Source organism: Lepidochelys kempii, chromosome 11 (assembly GCF_965140285.1).
Source record: "Lepidochelys kempii isolate rLepKem1 chromosome 11, rLepKem1.hap1, whole genome shotgun sequence".
Lineage (NCBI taxonomy): Eukaryota > Metazoa > Chordata > Testudines > Cheloniidae > Lepidochelys > Lepidochelys kempii.
This window is the reverse complement of record NC_136390.1, coordinates 78,105,533-78,120,672: the sequence shown is the minus strand read 5'-3', so window position 1 is coordinate 78,120,672 and position 15,140 is coordinate 78,105,533. Positions and strand designations below refer to the sequence as shown.

Genomic DNA, 15,140 nt, shown 5'->3' with positions numbered 1-15,140 from the left:
AAGAGAAATAACGGGGAATAACGTCACCCAGACTCTTCTGATCTTTCCATAGGGTTCCATCCTGCTTCCGTTCCAGCAATGGGGGAAGGTTTAGGAGCTTCCAAATGTCTCCTCCCCTCTCAGGAGCCAATCCTCTTTTGTAACATGCTGGAGAGGAAATGAGACATGACAAAAGGACAGTCGCAAATGGCAATGGGGGCAGGGGGCAGATTGGGATAGTTGAGTGAAATGCTTTCCCCCCTCCAGGCCATGAAGACCATTTACGAGGTCCTTTTCCTATGGGGATACCGAGAAGCCATCCTGGAAATGTATCCCCAGCTGCTCATCCTCTGCGTCAGGCAAGTGCAGTTTGTGATGGATCTGCGCTTGCCAGGGACCTACATGGCCAGCGAGACATCCAGCCCCGAGGAGGGATCCAGCTGCCTCAGTCTCCTAAGGTAATGACTGAAAGGAAAAGGAAGAACAGATTTGTTCTGCTAAACACCTGGGGTCCGTTCATGGCCATCGGTGGTTCGGGTGCTGTCGTTGGCCCAGGCTCAGTTGGGTGCAGGTCTCTCTTGAGGGAAAAGGGTTGAGAGCCGTGTGTTCTTGTGAGTCACACTCGCTCATCTGACGCCGTCCACAGGCCAGCTGCTTTCCCCACACACTCAGGCAGCAGCCATGTTTGTGCATCCATCCACCTGTGCCACCCGCCAAAGGGTCAGTGCTTTCATCACTGTCTGCTGAGCAAATCTGGGGGCCTCCGTCCCCGAACGCAGACAGAGCCACACCGTCAGCACATGGGGCCAGGCCCTGCAGGATCTCAGCCTCACAGGCAGGCAGGAGGAAGAGGGACCTGCTCAGCTGGCTCTGTGGGCACAGTGAGGGGCTTCCATCTACACGGGAAAACCAGAGCGCCGGAAGACACCTCAGGTGGTGTAAACTGACATCGCTTTGCTCGCTTACACCAACTAAGGACCCGACCCCACATGCCAGCTTGAGTCCTGTTACCTGTCACAGTAAAGAGTCAAGTATTCAGCCATAGGGAGTGATGACACCAATCATCTTAAGAAGCTACATTGTCACAAATTGGTTAGAAACTCAATGAAACTGCAGTGTAGACAGGGCCCATTGGGCAGGGAAGCACCATGATATCACACTGGATCTATCCTCGGGGAGGCTAGCTACTGCTGACCATGCTGTGTTTCCCAGGGCTTGTGCAGATTTTCCATGCCTGGGGCTGATCTTGTTGCCTGAGACTGGTATTTTTTTCTCTTTAGCACGTCAGTGGAGGCTGTGAAGACTCTTTTCTCCATGCCCGGCTACTGGAAGGAATTTGCCATCATCCAGTTTCAGCAGGGTTGGGACACGATAGCCTCCCGATATTACTACTCACAGGGTGTTGGCCTGATTGCAAGGTAGGAGCCCAAAGTTTCCTCCTCACTGGGTCTCTCTTGGGAATGGGATTTCCGTGTGAAATATTCCTCTGTTCCAGGCTGCCAGCTCAGCCCAGCAACTGGAGAGGAACTCTCTCTCCCCCTTGAAAATCACAAGGGACTTTCTGTTCCATGTTCCAGAGCCATGATCGAGTGTGAGAACCCTCAGCTCCCTGCAGTTTTCAGAGAGGCAATCACCATCGTCCAGAGTGAGAGGGAGGAGGAGCAGAGAACAATTGCCATGGCTTTCTGTATTGAGGTGAGATACATTAGTTGATAGGCACAAGGGGGCTTTCTGGAGAGCAGCTCAGGCCAGTAAGCTCTGGGGCACATTGTCAGCAGCTCAGCAGCCTTACCGCCAGCTAGCTCCTCTCTGCACAAGGATGGTTGTGGGGCATGGCAAAGAGAGGGAGGGAGAGACAGGGTGAGATTGCTCCTTGCTGGATGTGCCTCGATGGGATTATGGGACAAGAGGAGAGGTTTCTCCAGTGCCCCAAGACCATGCTTCTCTCCTCACCTTTTCCTGAGGTTCTGCTTTTCTTCTGTCCCAGGGGTCTCTGTATGGCGCTCAATGAGGCCTGGAGATGCCCCTTTCCCTGGGGGTTGATTTGTGAGCTGTGCATGAGTCCAACTTTTGGGAATGAACCAACTGAAAGAGCAGCAACTGGCTCCCTACGCACCAGAGACTTTGGGTGGGAGTAAGTGGCCCTTTGGTAAAGACGACTGTCCAGGGAACAGACCCCCCAGGAAGACCTCTGCTCCTCAACCTGATGTTGATTTGCCTCTTTGCAGTTTCTCCAGAGTCCTTCCATTGAGACAGTGCTGACAAAATCAGAGCTCCGGGCGCAGCTCATGGAATGGACCAAGGACACAAATCCCGTCATATGTAAGCTCAGTCTGCGAGGCCTTGGCAGTATTGTTTTCCAGCCAGAAAAGGTAAGAGGCGTGGATTGCCCAGGGGACCAAGTAAGCCGATGTCTCTCAAATAGCTCGGAAACGAGAGCCAGATCCCCACATAAACCTTGTTGTTTAACACACAGCCCTCAAATGGTGGAGGTGCTTTCCTGAGCAAATCAAGGCATGACGTGCTCCCTGCTCCCATGAGCGGAGCCCTGATTGCAGATGGGATGCAATGGGGGAGGTGGGGTGAGCAACGACAAAGGTTACAGTGAGCAGCTGGCACAGAGTGACAGGAGAACGACTTTCTGCCCCGTTGGGGGGCTCTGCCATCCGTGGTTTCTCCTAGGCGGGAGTGGTGCAGCACGTGCTCCAGGCTGTCACCCCGGAAAGTAATGAGTTGCCTTCTTCATTCCTGCAGGTGAGATGGTTACAGGCCCAGCTGCCAGGAACCGTTGCCAGGTTTTGTGACCGGGATGGAGGGTGTGTCAAGGAGGCCATGCACAAAGCTCAAGACATCATCTACCTCCTCAAGAGGGAGGGGCTTGGCTCCATCTCCCAGGACATTGCAGTCAGCCTTCGCCCCTTCATTGATGACGTAAGGCTTGGAACCCCAGGAGAAGCCCGTTCCCCCCCTCCACCTGTCTCTGATGCCCTTGTCTCTCTCTCCCCATCTCCTTGGCTCCCGCCCTTCAGGCCTGCCATGGAGCCTCCAAGGAGCTCCCCCGCCATGGGTGGGGAATGTCTTGCTTAGCCACCTCTCTGTCAGAGCTCTTCTCGCCAAAGCTCAGTCTCAGCGCCATGCTCCCAGCCCCTGCTGCCGCCTGGCCTGGGAGAGAGGGGGCCTGGCCCTGGGCAGATGCCCAGCTGTCTGGAGAACACAGGCCCCCAAACAGGTGGAGATTCTCAGCAGGAAAGAGGTGGGTCGGGAATGGCCTGGCTCTCGGGGGCACCGAAGAGCAAAAGAAATGCTGTGTTTTGTAGCAGCGAATCCCTGCAAGGCTCCAGCAGCAGCTTCTCCCCTTCCCCAGACCAGTCTCCAGCAGACTTCCCTCCCTCTCCCCAAATCTTCTCGGGTTCTGGGATTCTAGGCTCTCCAGACAGAAACTGCCTCTGGGACACCCTGGGGCTGCGCTGTCCTGCCCAGGGTCTCAGGCCTGCACAAGATGTCTATGGCGCTGGCCTGGTGTCCGCCCTGCTCCCCCCACCCAAGTCAGTTCACACGGGGGAACCGGAGCAGCGGGCGGATTATGACTCTGTCGCGTTCTGCTCTGATACTGCCTGGCTTTAACCGGGCGTCCCCACCCCCTGTGTGTCATTGCCAGGAGAGGGGCAGTGTGCGCTCAGCTGCCATTTCACTGCTTGGCAACGTGGTGAGCAGGGTGCAGGACCCGGACAAAGCCCTCGTGCAGCAGGAAATCATCCACTGCTTGCTCCCGCTGCTGCTGCATCTTGCAGACCAGGAGGAGAGTGTGACACTGGTAAGTGCCACGGACATTATTTCCTTCAGAGCAAAGAGCCAGAATCCCCTGGGACCCCCACTCCAGTCATCACCAGAGCCCCTTGCCCAAGCAGAGTCTTCTCCTCCCGGCTTCACTCCATGCTGGAGCCTCATGCCTCATCCATCCTCACAGTACACAGCACAAGGGGTGGAGAAGGTCCAGTGTCCCCCACACTATCCCTCTCTCAGTGAGAACCCTCTTGGTCTCCCCTTCTCTTGCAGCGATGTAAACTGACGCTCTTCCGCTGCGCAGTGTTTCTCGGCTGGGCTCATTTGAAGACGCTGTTCCGCAGCATGGCCTGGGATGGCTCCTCACAGCTCTTGAAGAGTGTCGGGAAGTGCCTGGTAGGTGAATTCCTTGTGCCTTGAGAGGGGTGAATGGGGACTTGAGAGAGACCTTTCTAACCCCACAGCCTGAGGACCCATCCGCTTTGGTCGGGTTGCAAGACGCTATTCCAGGCTCTCTGCTGGTTCATTTCTGCAGGAGTTACAATCCGTTCACATTGTTGACATTTTCCTCCACAACTGTCAGACCTCCAAACTTTTGTCTTTTCAAATGAAAGCGGAGGTTCTGGAGAACACAACAGTGACTTCAGAGAGGTGCTGCTCTGGTGTATGGGTTCGTATTGGCGGTTGCCATGGCCTGGCTATATGCTTTGCCTTTCCTGGACTATGCGCTGTGGGGAGAACATGTCATTTGTATATTGTGCATTTCTTCCTTCTTTCTTTCCAGATGCAGAACAACAAGAGCCACATCCCCAAATTCCTGTTCCAGGCCCTAGACTACCTGGAAAGCTCACAGACAACAATACGACACTCTGCAGCCTTGTTCATTGGTAAGCAGAGCAAATTCACTTCAGCTTTTTTAAATGTTTCCTTCAAAGCCCTTTTCTAGATGGCTGCTCTGTTCCCTCCGACAGCAACAGAATCCTAAAACGGGGTGTGTGTGTGTGTGTGAGAGAGACAGAGAGAGAGAATTAACATGTATTCCAAGATGAAGGGAGCAACTTAGCTGTATCGACTGCACCAACTTCCCCTGCCCACAACAGCTCTTTGGCTGCGCCTAGGGGAGATTGAATTCACATCATGCTGGTTTGATGTGAATTCAGTCTCCTTTAGAAATCAGCTTCTCAGTACCTGCTGGGCATCTGATGCTTTATCTAATGTGCTTTGTGAAGAGATGTAAGGAATGTATTTAATTTTCCGAAGGGCTGTCTTGGGGAAATGGCTGCATCTTCAGCAGTTTTCAGCGATGGATTTGAAAAGTAATGAGATCCATTGTATTCATTGTATGTCTAGGAAATACTATCCACCATTACTGTGATTTGTTGTCTGAAACAATGAATGAAGATGGCATCTCCCGCCTGTATGAAGGTAAGGAAATACCTCTGTGTGTTTGTGCCTCTGTGGGAAATACAGGGGTGCAGACAGGGCCCGAACACAGGTTTGAATGTGGACACAGGTCCCTCTCTGTCTAAGGACAGCGTTTAAGGAAGAAGGATGGTCATGCGAGCGTCATCGAGCTACCACAATATGTGTATGGGAGCAGGGGAATTCCATCTCTAGCTCCTAGTATAGACGTAACCTTAAAGCTCTGTGGGGAAAGTGTCTTCATAAAGGTCTGAAAGTCTGTAATGGAAGGCCTGACAGTATTGAAAAGAGCCGTTGTTATTAAGGATGATGATGATGACAATTATCCTCATCACCTGCCCTCCCTGTACTGGAGTGATTGCAGGCCAGGGAGATTCCCTCCGAGATTGCTTATCAGCTCATAGGAAATCCCATGAGGGAGCATGGGAAACACTTCTCCCTGTGACCTCTTGAGGAATGAAGGCACAGGGCCACAAAAGATTTCAGTAGACATTAGGAGCCTAAATCCCTTTGTGGATCTCGGCCTAAATGTTGGATGGTTTAATGTCGCTGCGGCTGTCACTTTCCTGTTCCATCGAAAGAACAAGTGCCCCCAACCGTCTGTGTGTAGGGGTGTGTGTACGGGTGTAGGCCGGCGGAGGAGGAAGTGACAAGAATGGGGTCTCCTCTCTGTGCAGGGCTATTTTGGGAGGAGCGGAGTTGTTGTTCTTGTGCCCTTAGACTCTTGGGGAGCTAATAGCAGGGGACGATGGCCATCGGGAGTGGAGATTTCCTAGGCACCAGGCACATCAGCACCAGAGGCTTTTCAACCCGTTTCCTCTTGGTTTCAGCTTTTCAGGAAGTGCCTTTGAAATCTGACAGGACCACTTGGTACATCCTCAACAGACATTATAAATGGTTGCAGAAGCTTGTAAATCTCGTGTCGGGTTCTGCATTTGACTAGGGAACCGGGACCGACACAGAAGAGCTCTTTGTCCTGCTATGGTACGTACACCAGGCGCTTATCAACTTTTTGGTGTCCCTAGCCTCTGTTTGCCAGCAGCTAGGAATGGGTGACAGGGCATAGAGCACTGGATGATTCCTGTCTGTTCACTCCCTCTGGGGCACCTGGCAGTGGCCACTGTCGGAAGACAGGATACTGGGCTAGATGGACCTTTGCTCTGACCCAGTCTGGCCTTTCTCATGTTCTTATGTTTGGAACTGGGGCTGAACAACGAGGTGGATATTGGCAGATGACAAAAGATTATGCAGATTAATCAGCCTAGAGAAGACATTGAAGAAGTTCAAAGGGATGTAATCAAGCCATGTGACTGGGCAGCACCATGGCAGATGAAAACCAGCGCTGACCAGGGCAGGGCCATACACATGAAAAGCAGTGCGGTGAACGACTCCTCCATATCGCTGGGGTCAGAAGCCAAAGCACGGCTGGTTGGGCCCAGTGGTTGGAGCAAGGGCGCTGGGGCCGCGTGCTCAGAGTGGTGGAGGTCGAGCCGAGGGGAGCCAAAGGTTGGAGCTGGAGTCAGGAGTCAAGAGCAGGATTGGAACAGGCTGGGGAATAGGGCCAGGGCCGGATTAACAATTCCCGGCCCATGGGAGCTGCGGGGGGACGCGCGGGGGGAGGGCAGAGCCGACAGGCAAGAGCAGCCCCCAGGACAGAGGTTCCCGGTGCAGTGCTCATCGCGGCGACGTGGCTGCGGGGGGACAGGAAGAGCAGCGCGCGGAGCCGCCTCGCCCCCGCCCCAGCCAGGCAGAGCCGGCCCGGCTGGAACGCAGCACACAGGGGCTTTAGGGGCTGCAGCTCGGGCCCCCCTTAGCCCTGCTCCTTTCCTGAGTGCACCATTGCCCCACTTCTGCCCCATTGCCACCCTCTGTTACAGGGCAGCACCCTGGAGCTGATCTCTGACATCTCTCTCCCTGGAATGAAGTCACTGCAGAGTCAGGACAACCCCACCTTTGGGCACCATGTAGGACATCTCACCCCACCGCACAGAGCCCGACATTAACACAGCTTCTCGCATGTGGTTCCCTCACTCATCAGTGCCAGGCGGAGAGAGGAGAAATTCTCCCAGACTCCCTTTCACCATTGCCAGCCCCCAGGGTAGCAGAGGTTGCCGGGGGTTGGGTGCTCTCTTTAAGAAATGCCAGCTCTCCGGGAAGCTGCAAATGAACATTAGCAAAGTGGGGTGGTTTTGTGCAGTGGAAAACCACCCTGCTTGAAGGTTTTGTTTTTCTAATTTGTGCTCCTGCCCTTTCTCCCTCTTCCAGACATCTAGAGGCCAACAGGAGCCAACTGAGCCCACCACTGATCCCATCTCTTGTGAGATGGCAAAGCAGCTGTTGCACGGGAAGGAGGAGACAGAAGAGGCCGAGCAGCGTGTGCCGGGGTGTACCAGCCCCACATAACCCCACAGTCTAGGCGGAGGAAGCCAAGCCCCTCCCCAGCCCTGCCGGACATGCTACAACTGGAGCACCAGTGTGAAAGGGAGCAGCTCAGCTCACGCTAGGCAGAGCGCCGAAAATGGAGGATGCACCTTGGAGGCTCCAGTCCAGAAGCAGCTGAAGCCCCGAGGCGCCGAGACCCAGCCGCACCCCCGGGTGCCTGCAGACGTGCAAGGGAGATCGGAGTGTCTGGGAGTTTCCCACGCCGGGAGCCCAGAGACCCCGAGCCCGTGGCCTAGAGACTTCTCCTCTGAAGTAACCTGGGTGAACGAGCCATTGTCATGCTGAGTGACGTCAGCATGTTCTGGTTGGATCCCCACTGACTCAACGGCAAACACATTGGCCACGGACAAGGCCCTGGGCTAGGGCAAGGGGGAGTAAGGAGAGTCTGGGTCCCCCTGCCCTGGCTGCCATTCATCCTCGGGTGGCTGCCCACGTCCCCATTGCGCCACTAGACTGCACAGCCGTTAACTCTGGTCGTTGGGCCACACAGCCCCGACAGAGAGGACAGCCACACGGACTCTGGTCGTTGGGCCACACAGCCCCGATGGAGAGGACAGCCGCACGGACTCTGGCCATTGGACCACACAGCCCCAGATGAGAGGGCGGCCGCACGGACTCTGGTCGTTGGGCCACACAGCCCCGACGGAGAGGGCGGCCGCACGGACTCTGGTCGTTGGGCCACACAGCCCCGACGGAGAGGGCGGCCGCACGGACTCTGGTCGTTGGGCCACACAGCCCCGACGGAGAGGGCGGCCGCACGGACTCTGGTCGTTGGGCCACACAGCCCCGACGGAGAGGGCGGCCGCATGGACTCTGGTCGTTGGGCCACACAGCCCCGACGGAGAGGGCGGCCGCACGGACTCTGGCCGTTGGGCCACACAGCCCTGGATGGAGAGGACAGCCGCACGGACTCTGGTTGTTGGGCCACATATCCCTGGATGGAGAGGACAGCCGCACGGACTCTGGCCATTGGACCACACAGCCCCAGATGGAGAGGGCGGCCGCACGGACTCTGGTCGTTGGGCCACACAGCCCCGACGGAGCGGGCGGCCGCACGGACTCTGGTCGTTGGGCCACACAGCCCCGACGGAGCGGGCGGCCGCACGGACTCTGGTCGTTGGACCACACAGCCCCGACGGAGCGGGCGGCCGCACGGACTCTGGGCGTTGGGCCACACAGCCCTGAGTGGGAGGGCTGCCATTTTGGCTCTGGCCATAAGGCCAAACCACCCTGAGGCTAAGGACAGTTATTTAGTTTCACCCCTGGGACCTCGCCCCTTTACCCCTAAGGCATCGCCCATCTGTCACCATAAGACCCACACCATGATATAAGACTTTCGGGATCAGGATGCAAATATGAGTAGAAGCAAGGAGTAGCATGTGACCTCTCTAAGAGCTCCTGCCACTCCTCTTCCAATCTGGGGGTGTTTTATCTCCATCCATGTGCCTCAGGAATGGATTTGACCAATGGGGGAAAGTTCTGGGGCAGAGTGACCCATCCGGAAGTGGGTCACGTGACCCCTCCGAGAACTCCTCCCAGTTGGGGTGAGCCTCAGCCCCTTAGGACCAGCCAGAGAGGGGATTTCACCAAATTGGGTAAGTGCTGTGGTGGGGTGACCTGCCCACAAGAGGGGCCCATCACTGCTCCATGAAATCCCCCCCACTGTCCTCTACTAATCGGTCAGGGTTTCACACACCCCATAGGCCATCCCAGAAGGGTAACGTACCGATCAGAATAGGCAGTGCCCGAAGGTCTAGGCCAGAAGCCGCCGATCTCTGGAGCTCCATGTTTGCGTGGCTGGCAGCATCCTCCTGGAAGTCGCAACACAACACTGCGTGGAAGAGCCCGTCTCGTTCCAAGGATGTCTTTTGCAGAAATCGTGGCCTAGGCCTTCGGGCTAAACCTGTTCTGGATTGGTACACGTTTACCTTCTGAGATGGCCTAAGGTGGGAGAGAAACCCTCGCCAATTGGTAAAGGGCGGTGTGAGGACTTTTTAGGGACCACAGGATCCTGTTGCGGGCAGCTCACTCCACTATGGCACTTCCCCTATTTGGTCAAATCCCCTCTCGGGGTGGTCCTACAGAGCTGACGTCCACTTCAGTTGTAGAGGACAGAGGGAGGAGTTCTCAGAGGGGAGATACAACCCCCTTCTGGATGGGTCACCCTGCCCCGCAACGTCCCCTGATTGGTCAAATGCATTCTCTGGGTGTGTAAAATGGTGTTTGCCCCTGCCAAATTTTCGTAAAAGAAGGGAAGAAAGGCATGTACGTTTTGTGTTATCTATAAGGTGGCCATCTTGGACTTGGCAAAAGAATCTGGTGACCTTTTGCCATTGGCTATATTCATTTGGGTTGGGAAGCACACTCCCACGCACGGATTGAATCCGCGTAGATAGGGTCTAACATCCAGGCAGAGACGACGCAAAGAGGGATAGGGAGGGTTTTTAGTTAGGTCTACTCACCCGGTCCTGTGTCCATCATCGAAGTCTGTCCCTGACGTCCAATGTCAAGAGAGCAGAAGCTGTCCATCGCTCTCCCTGCAAGAGAAGGTAGAAAGCACATCAACATTTCCTCCTGGGTGTAATTGTTTGTGAGAGTGGAGCATTTCCAGAGTTAAAGTTTTGTTACTCCACCCCTTCTCTAGCCTATCCTAGTCCTTTCCCCCATCGTAAATAAAGTCTTGTTTGTGTGGTTACCACTCTGTGGCCTTATTTTCGTGTGCTAAGGCAAGCTCTGACAGATGGGATTACAGAGGGGACTATGTGGGAAGACTTTACTGTAAGAGTCCCCGCATCTTCTGAATGGGGTTTGGGTTCTGCCCTCTTTAAAGGAAGGAAAAATCCTGACAGGTGATCCTAGGGGGCTGAAACCCACCGTGATGAGTTAGTAATCTGGCCTATTCTCCACTCTAGGATGGAGCCTGGGATGCAGGCTCTGGGATGGAGTTTGGATGCTGGGTGCAGGCTCCGGGCTGGGGCACAGGGTGGGGGTGCAGGATGGGTGGAGGGGTGCAGGCTCTGGAAGGGAGTTTGGGGATGGGAGGGACTGCGGAGGGAGGGGCTGCAGGCTGTGGAAGGGAGTTTGGTTGTAGGCTCTGGGCTGGGGGAAGGGATGGGGGTGTAGGAGGGAGTTTGGGTGCAGGAGAGGGGGTGTGGGAAGAGGGTGGGGGTGCAGGCTCTGGGCTGGGGCAGGGAGAACCGCAATTAACTCATGCAATTAACTCAAAAAAATTAATCGCAATTAAAAAAATTAAAACTGCAATTAATCATGATTAATTTTTTAATTGTGATTTTTTTAGGTATGATTGATCACCCTGTTAAACATTGAATACCAACTGAAATGTATTCAAGATTTTGGGGTGTTTTTCTCCTTTTTTCAAATATACTGATGTCCATGACAACACAGAATACAGGGCTCACGTTCTAGGATGATGCTTTACAAATATTTACACTGTCAAAGTAATAAAAGAAAGAGCATTTTTCAGTTCCCCTCATAAAAGTGCAGCAGTGCAAGCTCTTGGCCGTGAAAGTGCAACTTACAAATGTAGATTTTTTGTTTTGTTCCAGAACTGCACCCAAAAGGAAAACAGTGTCAACGTTTCGCGCCTACAAGGCCACCGGACGTTGAGAAGAGGCGTTCGCATGGCACTTTTGTAGCCAGCATTGCATGGTAGTTATGTGCCAGGCATGCTAAACATTCGTATGCCCCTGCATGCTTTTGCCACCAGTCCAGAGGACATGCTTCCATGCTGACGATACTCGTTAAAAAAAAGTAATGTGTGAATTAAATCGGTGACTCAGCTCCTTGGGGGAGAATTGTCTTCTCCTGCTCTCTTTTACCTGCACTCTGCCACAGATTTCATCTCCTAGCCATCTCGGAGGATGACCCAACACATGGTGTTCGTTTTAAGAACACTTTCACTGCAGATCTGACAAAAGGCGAAGAAGGACCAATGTGAGATTTCTAAAGACAGCCACAGGACTTGACCCAAGAGTTAAGAGTCTGAAATTGGACTCCAAAATTTGAGCGGGATGAGGTGTGGCGCGTGGTTTCAGAAGTCTGAAAAGAGCAACACGCCAATGTGGAAACGACAAGATCCCAACCACCGAACAAGGAAATGAACCTTCCGCTGGTGACATCTCAATCTGTCCTCAACATGGACGCATGAGCTCTGGAACGGTGCCTGAAACGCGAAGGGACGTATGATTCTTCAGCACATCTGGCCTGTCAATATCCTGCGATGCCAGCTACAACAGTGCCCTGTCAATGCCTGGTCTCCCTTTTAGGTGACACGTCAACGAGAAGTGGGCAACATTAGCTCCTGCAAATGTCAACAAACCCCTGTTTGTCTGAGCGATTGGCTGAACAAGCAGTAGGACTGAGAGGGCTTGTGGCCTTTCAAGTTTTCCATCGTTTTATTTTTGAATGCAGTTATTCCACTTCTGTTACGTGTGAAAAATGCAGATTTTTCTTCCCCATAATTACAGCACTTACTCCTAGACGACATTTGCTGACTGGCTTTAGCAAGAATCATGAAAAATGGGTCTTCACACATTTAGCACTGACTGTCAGCCCCTGCCATGTCGTGATACCGTTCAAAGCACAAGACACTGTTTTGATGAAAGTATTTTAGCGCTTGTAGGCCCGGAATGTATTCAGCTGATGTTTAGAGCCCGTTAGACTTTTGGTACGTTTTTCAAAAGCATCTCTTTAAAATAACGTAGGTCTGGGATCGGGCACCTGACAACACAGATGGGGGCCTAGGGGGCTGTTCCAAACAGGTTAAGCACCAGGGGCTAGCTCCACAAAAATACTGAGCTGGGCTTGGCTGCTACTTTCACTTTAGCTCCCTAAATCTGACACTGAGATGCTGCCGATCCTCAACGCCCCCCAGCTACAGCCTAAATGTAAGGGGACTGTTGCCCCCTTACTAACAGTCAGTGGGGGTGTTTTGGTTGGCTCGCTCCCAGTACTAAAAGGGGAAGGGTGGATGGGAAACCAGGACCCTGAGACTGATAGTCCCCAGGAACAATGGGGAGAGGCCAACGCTCCAGGTCAGCCTGAATGACAGGGCGAGAAGGCTCATGTGGGAGTCAGGAGGCCAGGGGGGTCCCGTCCTCTGTGAGAGCTGGATTTGCCTGGGTCAGACAGACAGAGTGGGGCCGAGCTAAGGAGAAAGCAGGGGCCCGAGCTGAGCTGGGGAGCGGAGCTGTGCCGATCCAGAGGGACCAGTAAAGCAGCCCAGAGAGAGCAGACCTGTCGTGGGAGCAACCAGAGCCAGAGGGGCCAGAGAAGCAGCCCAGGGAGCTGGGGGCAGAGCAGCAGCCGTGCAGAGACCGAGTGGTGGGGCTGGGGCTGGAGCAGTCCGGAGCTGGGTGTGGTGAGCAGCTGGGGAGAGCGAGGGGGACCCTGGGCAGCGGGCCCCGCACAGGGAGACGCCTCAGCCAAGGGGCTCTGCAGGCCAGGCTTGGATCGTAACCCCGACAGGGCGGGGGCCACACTGGGAAGAAGGGTCCTGCCACTTCGAGCCTGAGAGCGTGTGGCCACCACCAGAGCGAGTGTCCGACCAGCAGCATCCCCGCAGCACGGCCAGGGCCGGAGAAGGGGCCTGGGACTCACAAGGAGCAGACTGTGAACTGCCCTGACGTTCCAGAGATGCTGTTTGTGATGTTCCCTGCCACAGAGCGGGGTGATGTGTTTCCTTTCACCTTTCCCATTTTCCCTTATTCTTTTTTAAATTAATTGTTGATTAAATAACTTGCATTTGCTTTAAATTATATGTAATGATCAGTGGGTCAATGAAGTGCCCAGTGCAGAGAGTACCCCGGAGTGGGGACACCCTAGCCCCTGTCCTAGCTGACCACCGCAGGGTTGGGGGTCGAGCCCCCCAGGAATCCTGGGCCCAGCGTTGTTGGGGTTACGAGGACTCTGCCAGACAGGAGTGTGGAAGGGGAGTCCTCGAGGGCAGGGAGGTCACTGGGTAAAGGGAGTGGGAGCGAGGACTCAGATCCTTTTGCTAGCCCACTTCACTGGGGTCGTGCAGAAGCCAGAAAAGTTCCCCACAAGCGTGGGACTATTCCCCTGCTTACCGGAAGAAGGAGGTGCCTGAAAGTAGGACCCACAAAACCCAGCGTGCGAGGCATCTCCACACCGACGCTAACCAACGGGAAAGGCCGATGGGAGGGGTGTGTCCTGAGCCCCCCCTGCCTCTCTGGATCTCAGGTTACGAGGTCTGGCTTGGAGAGAGGTACCTCCCCCGGCTCCCGCCAACCAAGCTTTCCCCCACCCCCTGCCCTGCCCTGCCCTGCCCCGGCCGTACCTGGTTCCAGCCCGGCCCTGCCGCGGGGTGGGGCCAATACTGCTGGCAAGGCCGTCCCGAGGGTGGTGCGGGCCCGGGGCAACCCCCCTTCCGCCCCAGACCCCGCCCCACTACACCCCTTCCCCCAAGACCCTGCCTCCTTCCGCCCCTGAAGCAGCAAGATTAATCCCATACGTTGCATTGATTGTGACTTATTTGCCTGATTTGAAACGAGACCAAAAGGACCTGAGTCTCCTCGCTGTCGATAGCCCCCCGCTCGGCCAACCAGCCCTGAGACTCTGAGGGGCGGGCGGCTGAGAGGTCTCACCAGAGGTCCCACAGGACGGCCAGGTCACCATCAGAGCGGATCACTCTCAGATCCAGACCCACCTCTTTGTGAGGACCTCCCGCGATGAGAGCAACCCCCCCTTGCCCACCCTCCTCCTTGGGAGAGAGAGGGAAACAGGGAAAAAAGAAGCAAGAGAAGAGGAGAAAGGAGGGACGAAAGAGGAAAAGGGAAACCAAAAAGGATAAACCCCAAGGTCCCCAGTGCTTCCAAGCGTCAAAGCGCTCGGTAGGAAATCACATTCTGCCCCCTTAAGCCAGTGTTTTCTGTGCCGAGAATCCTGCCTGCAGCAGGTGCATCAGACCCAACAGGTTCCAAACCTCTCGCAGCCTCCGACCTTGTCCAAGGGACGTTCGTTTTCTGGCACAACCAGGGGTCGGAAAGGAGAAAACTCCACAGAGGCTCCTCCTCATGCTACGACGTGAATCCTAATTCTCTCCCCGTCCTCAAGGGGAGACCGGGAGAAGGAGACGTGCGGCAGCAAAGCCGGGGGGGTCTCAGCGACTGCCCTGGCCCTGCACCTCGGCCCTGCTCCGCTGATGTCGGGGTCTCTCTGTGAGGTCACCCCCTCCCCACCACCTTTGCCCAATGGGCTGAGGTCCTGCAAAAGGCCTTTGTGATGTCACTGCTCCCCCACCCCTCCCCTCCCAGCTGATGTCCTGCCCCTGCCCAGCCTCTTGGAGCTTGGAGTTGTTGCCCCCGGATCTCCGCACTCAATGACTGGTGAGTCGGGGGATGGAGCCGGCTATACAATAAACCACCAGTTTTTCATAAATTAGTCGACTTAAGGCCAGAAGGGACCATTGGAGCATCTAATATGACGCCCTGCATCTCCCAGCCCTCCCGTGTGTCACAAGAGCTGCTTTTGCA

General features: G+C 55.0%; 1 protein-coding gene across 1 annotated transcript; it reads left to right on the top strand.

The window, feature by feature from the left end:
* The first annotated feature begins 306 nt into the window (after window positions 1–306).
* LOC144930937 (maestro heat-like repeat family member 5) lies at window positions 307–4,182 on the top strand. The gene is made up of 7 exons (XM_078854715.1): window positions 307–437; window positions 1,260–1,397; window positions 1,557–1,674; window positions 2,208–2,351; window positions 2,734–2,910; window positions 3,638–3,793; window positions 4,036–4,182. The coding sequence occupies exons 1-7, from the start codon at window positions 307–309 to the stop codon at window positions 4,180–4,182; spliced, it is 1,011 nt and encodes a 336-aa protein (XP_078710841.1).
* The last annotated feature ends 10,958 nt before the right edge of the window (window positions 4,183–15,140 follow it).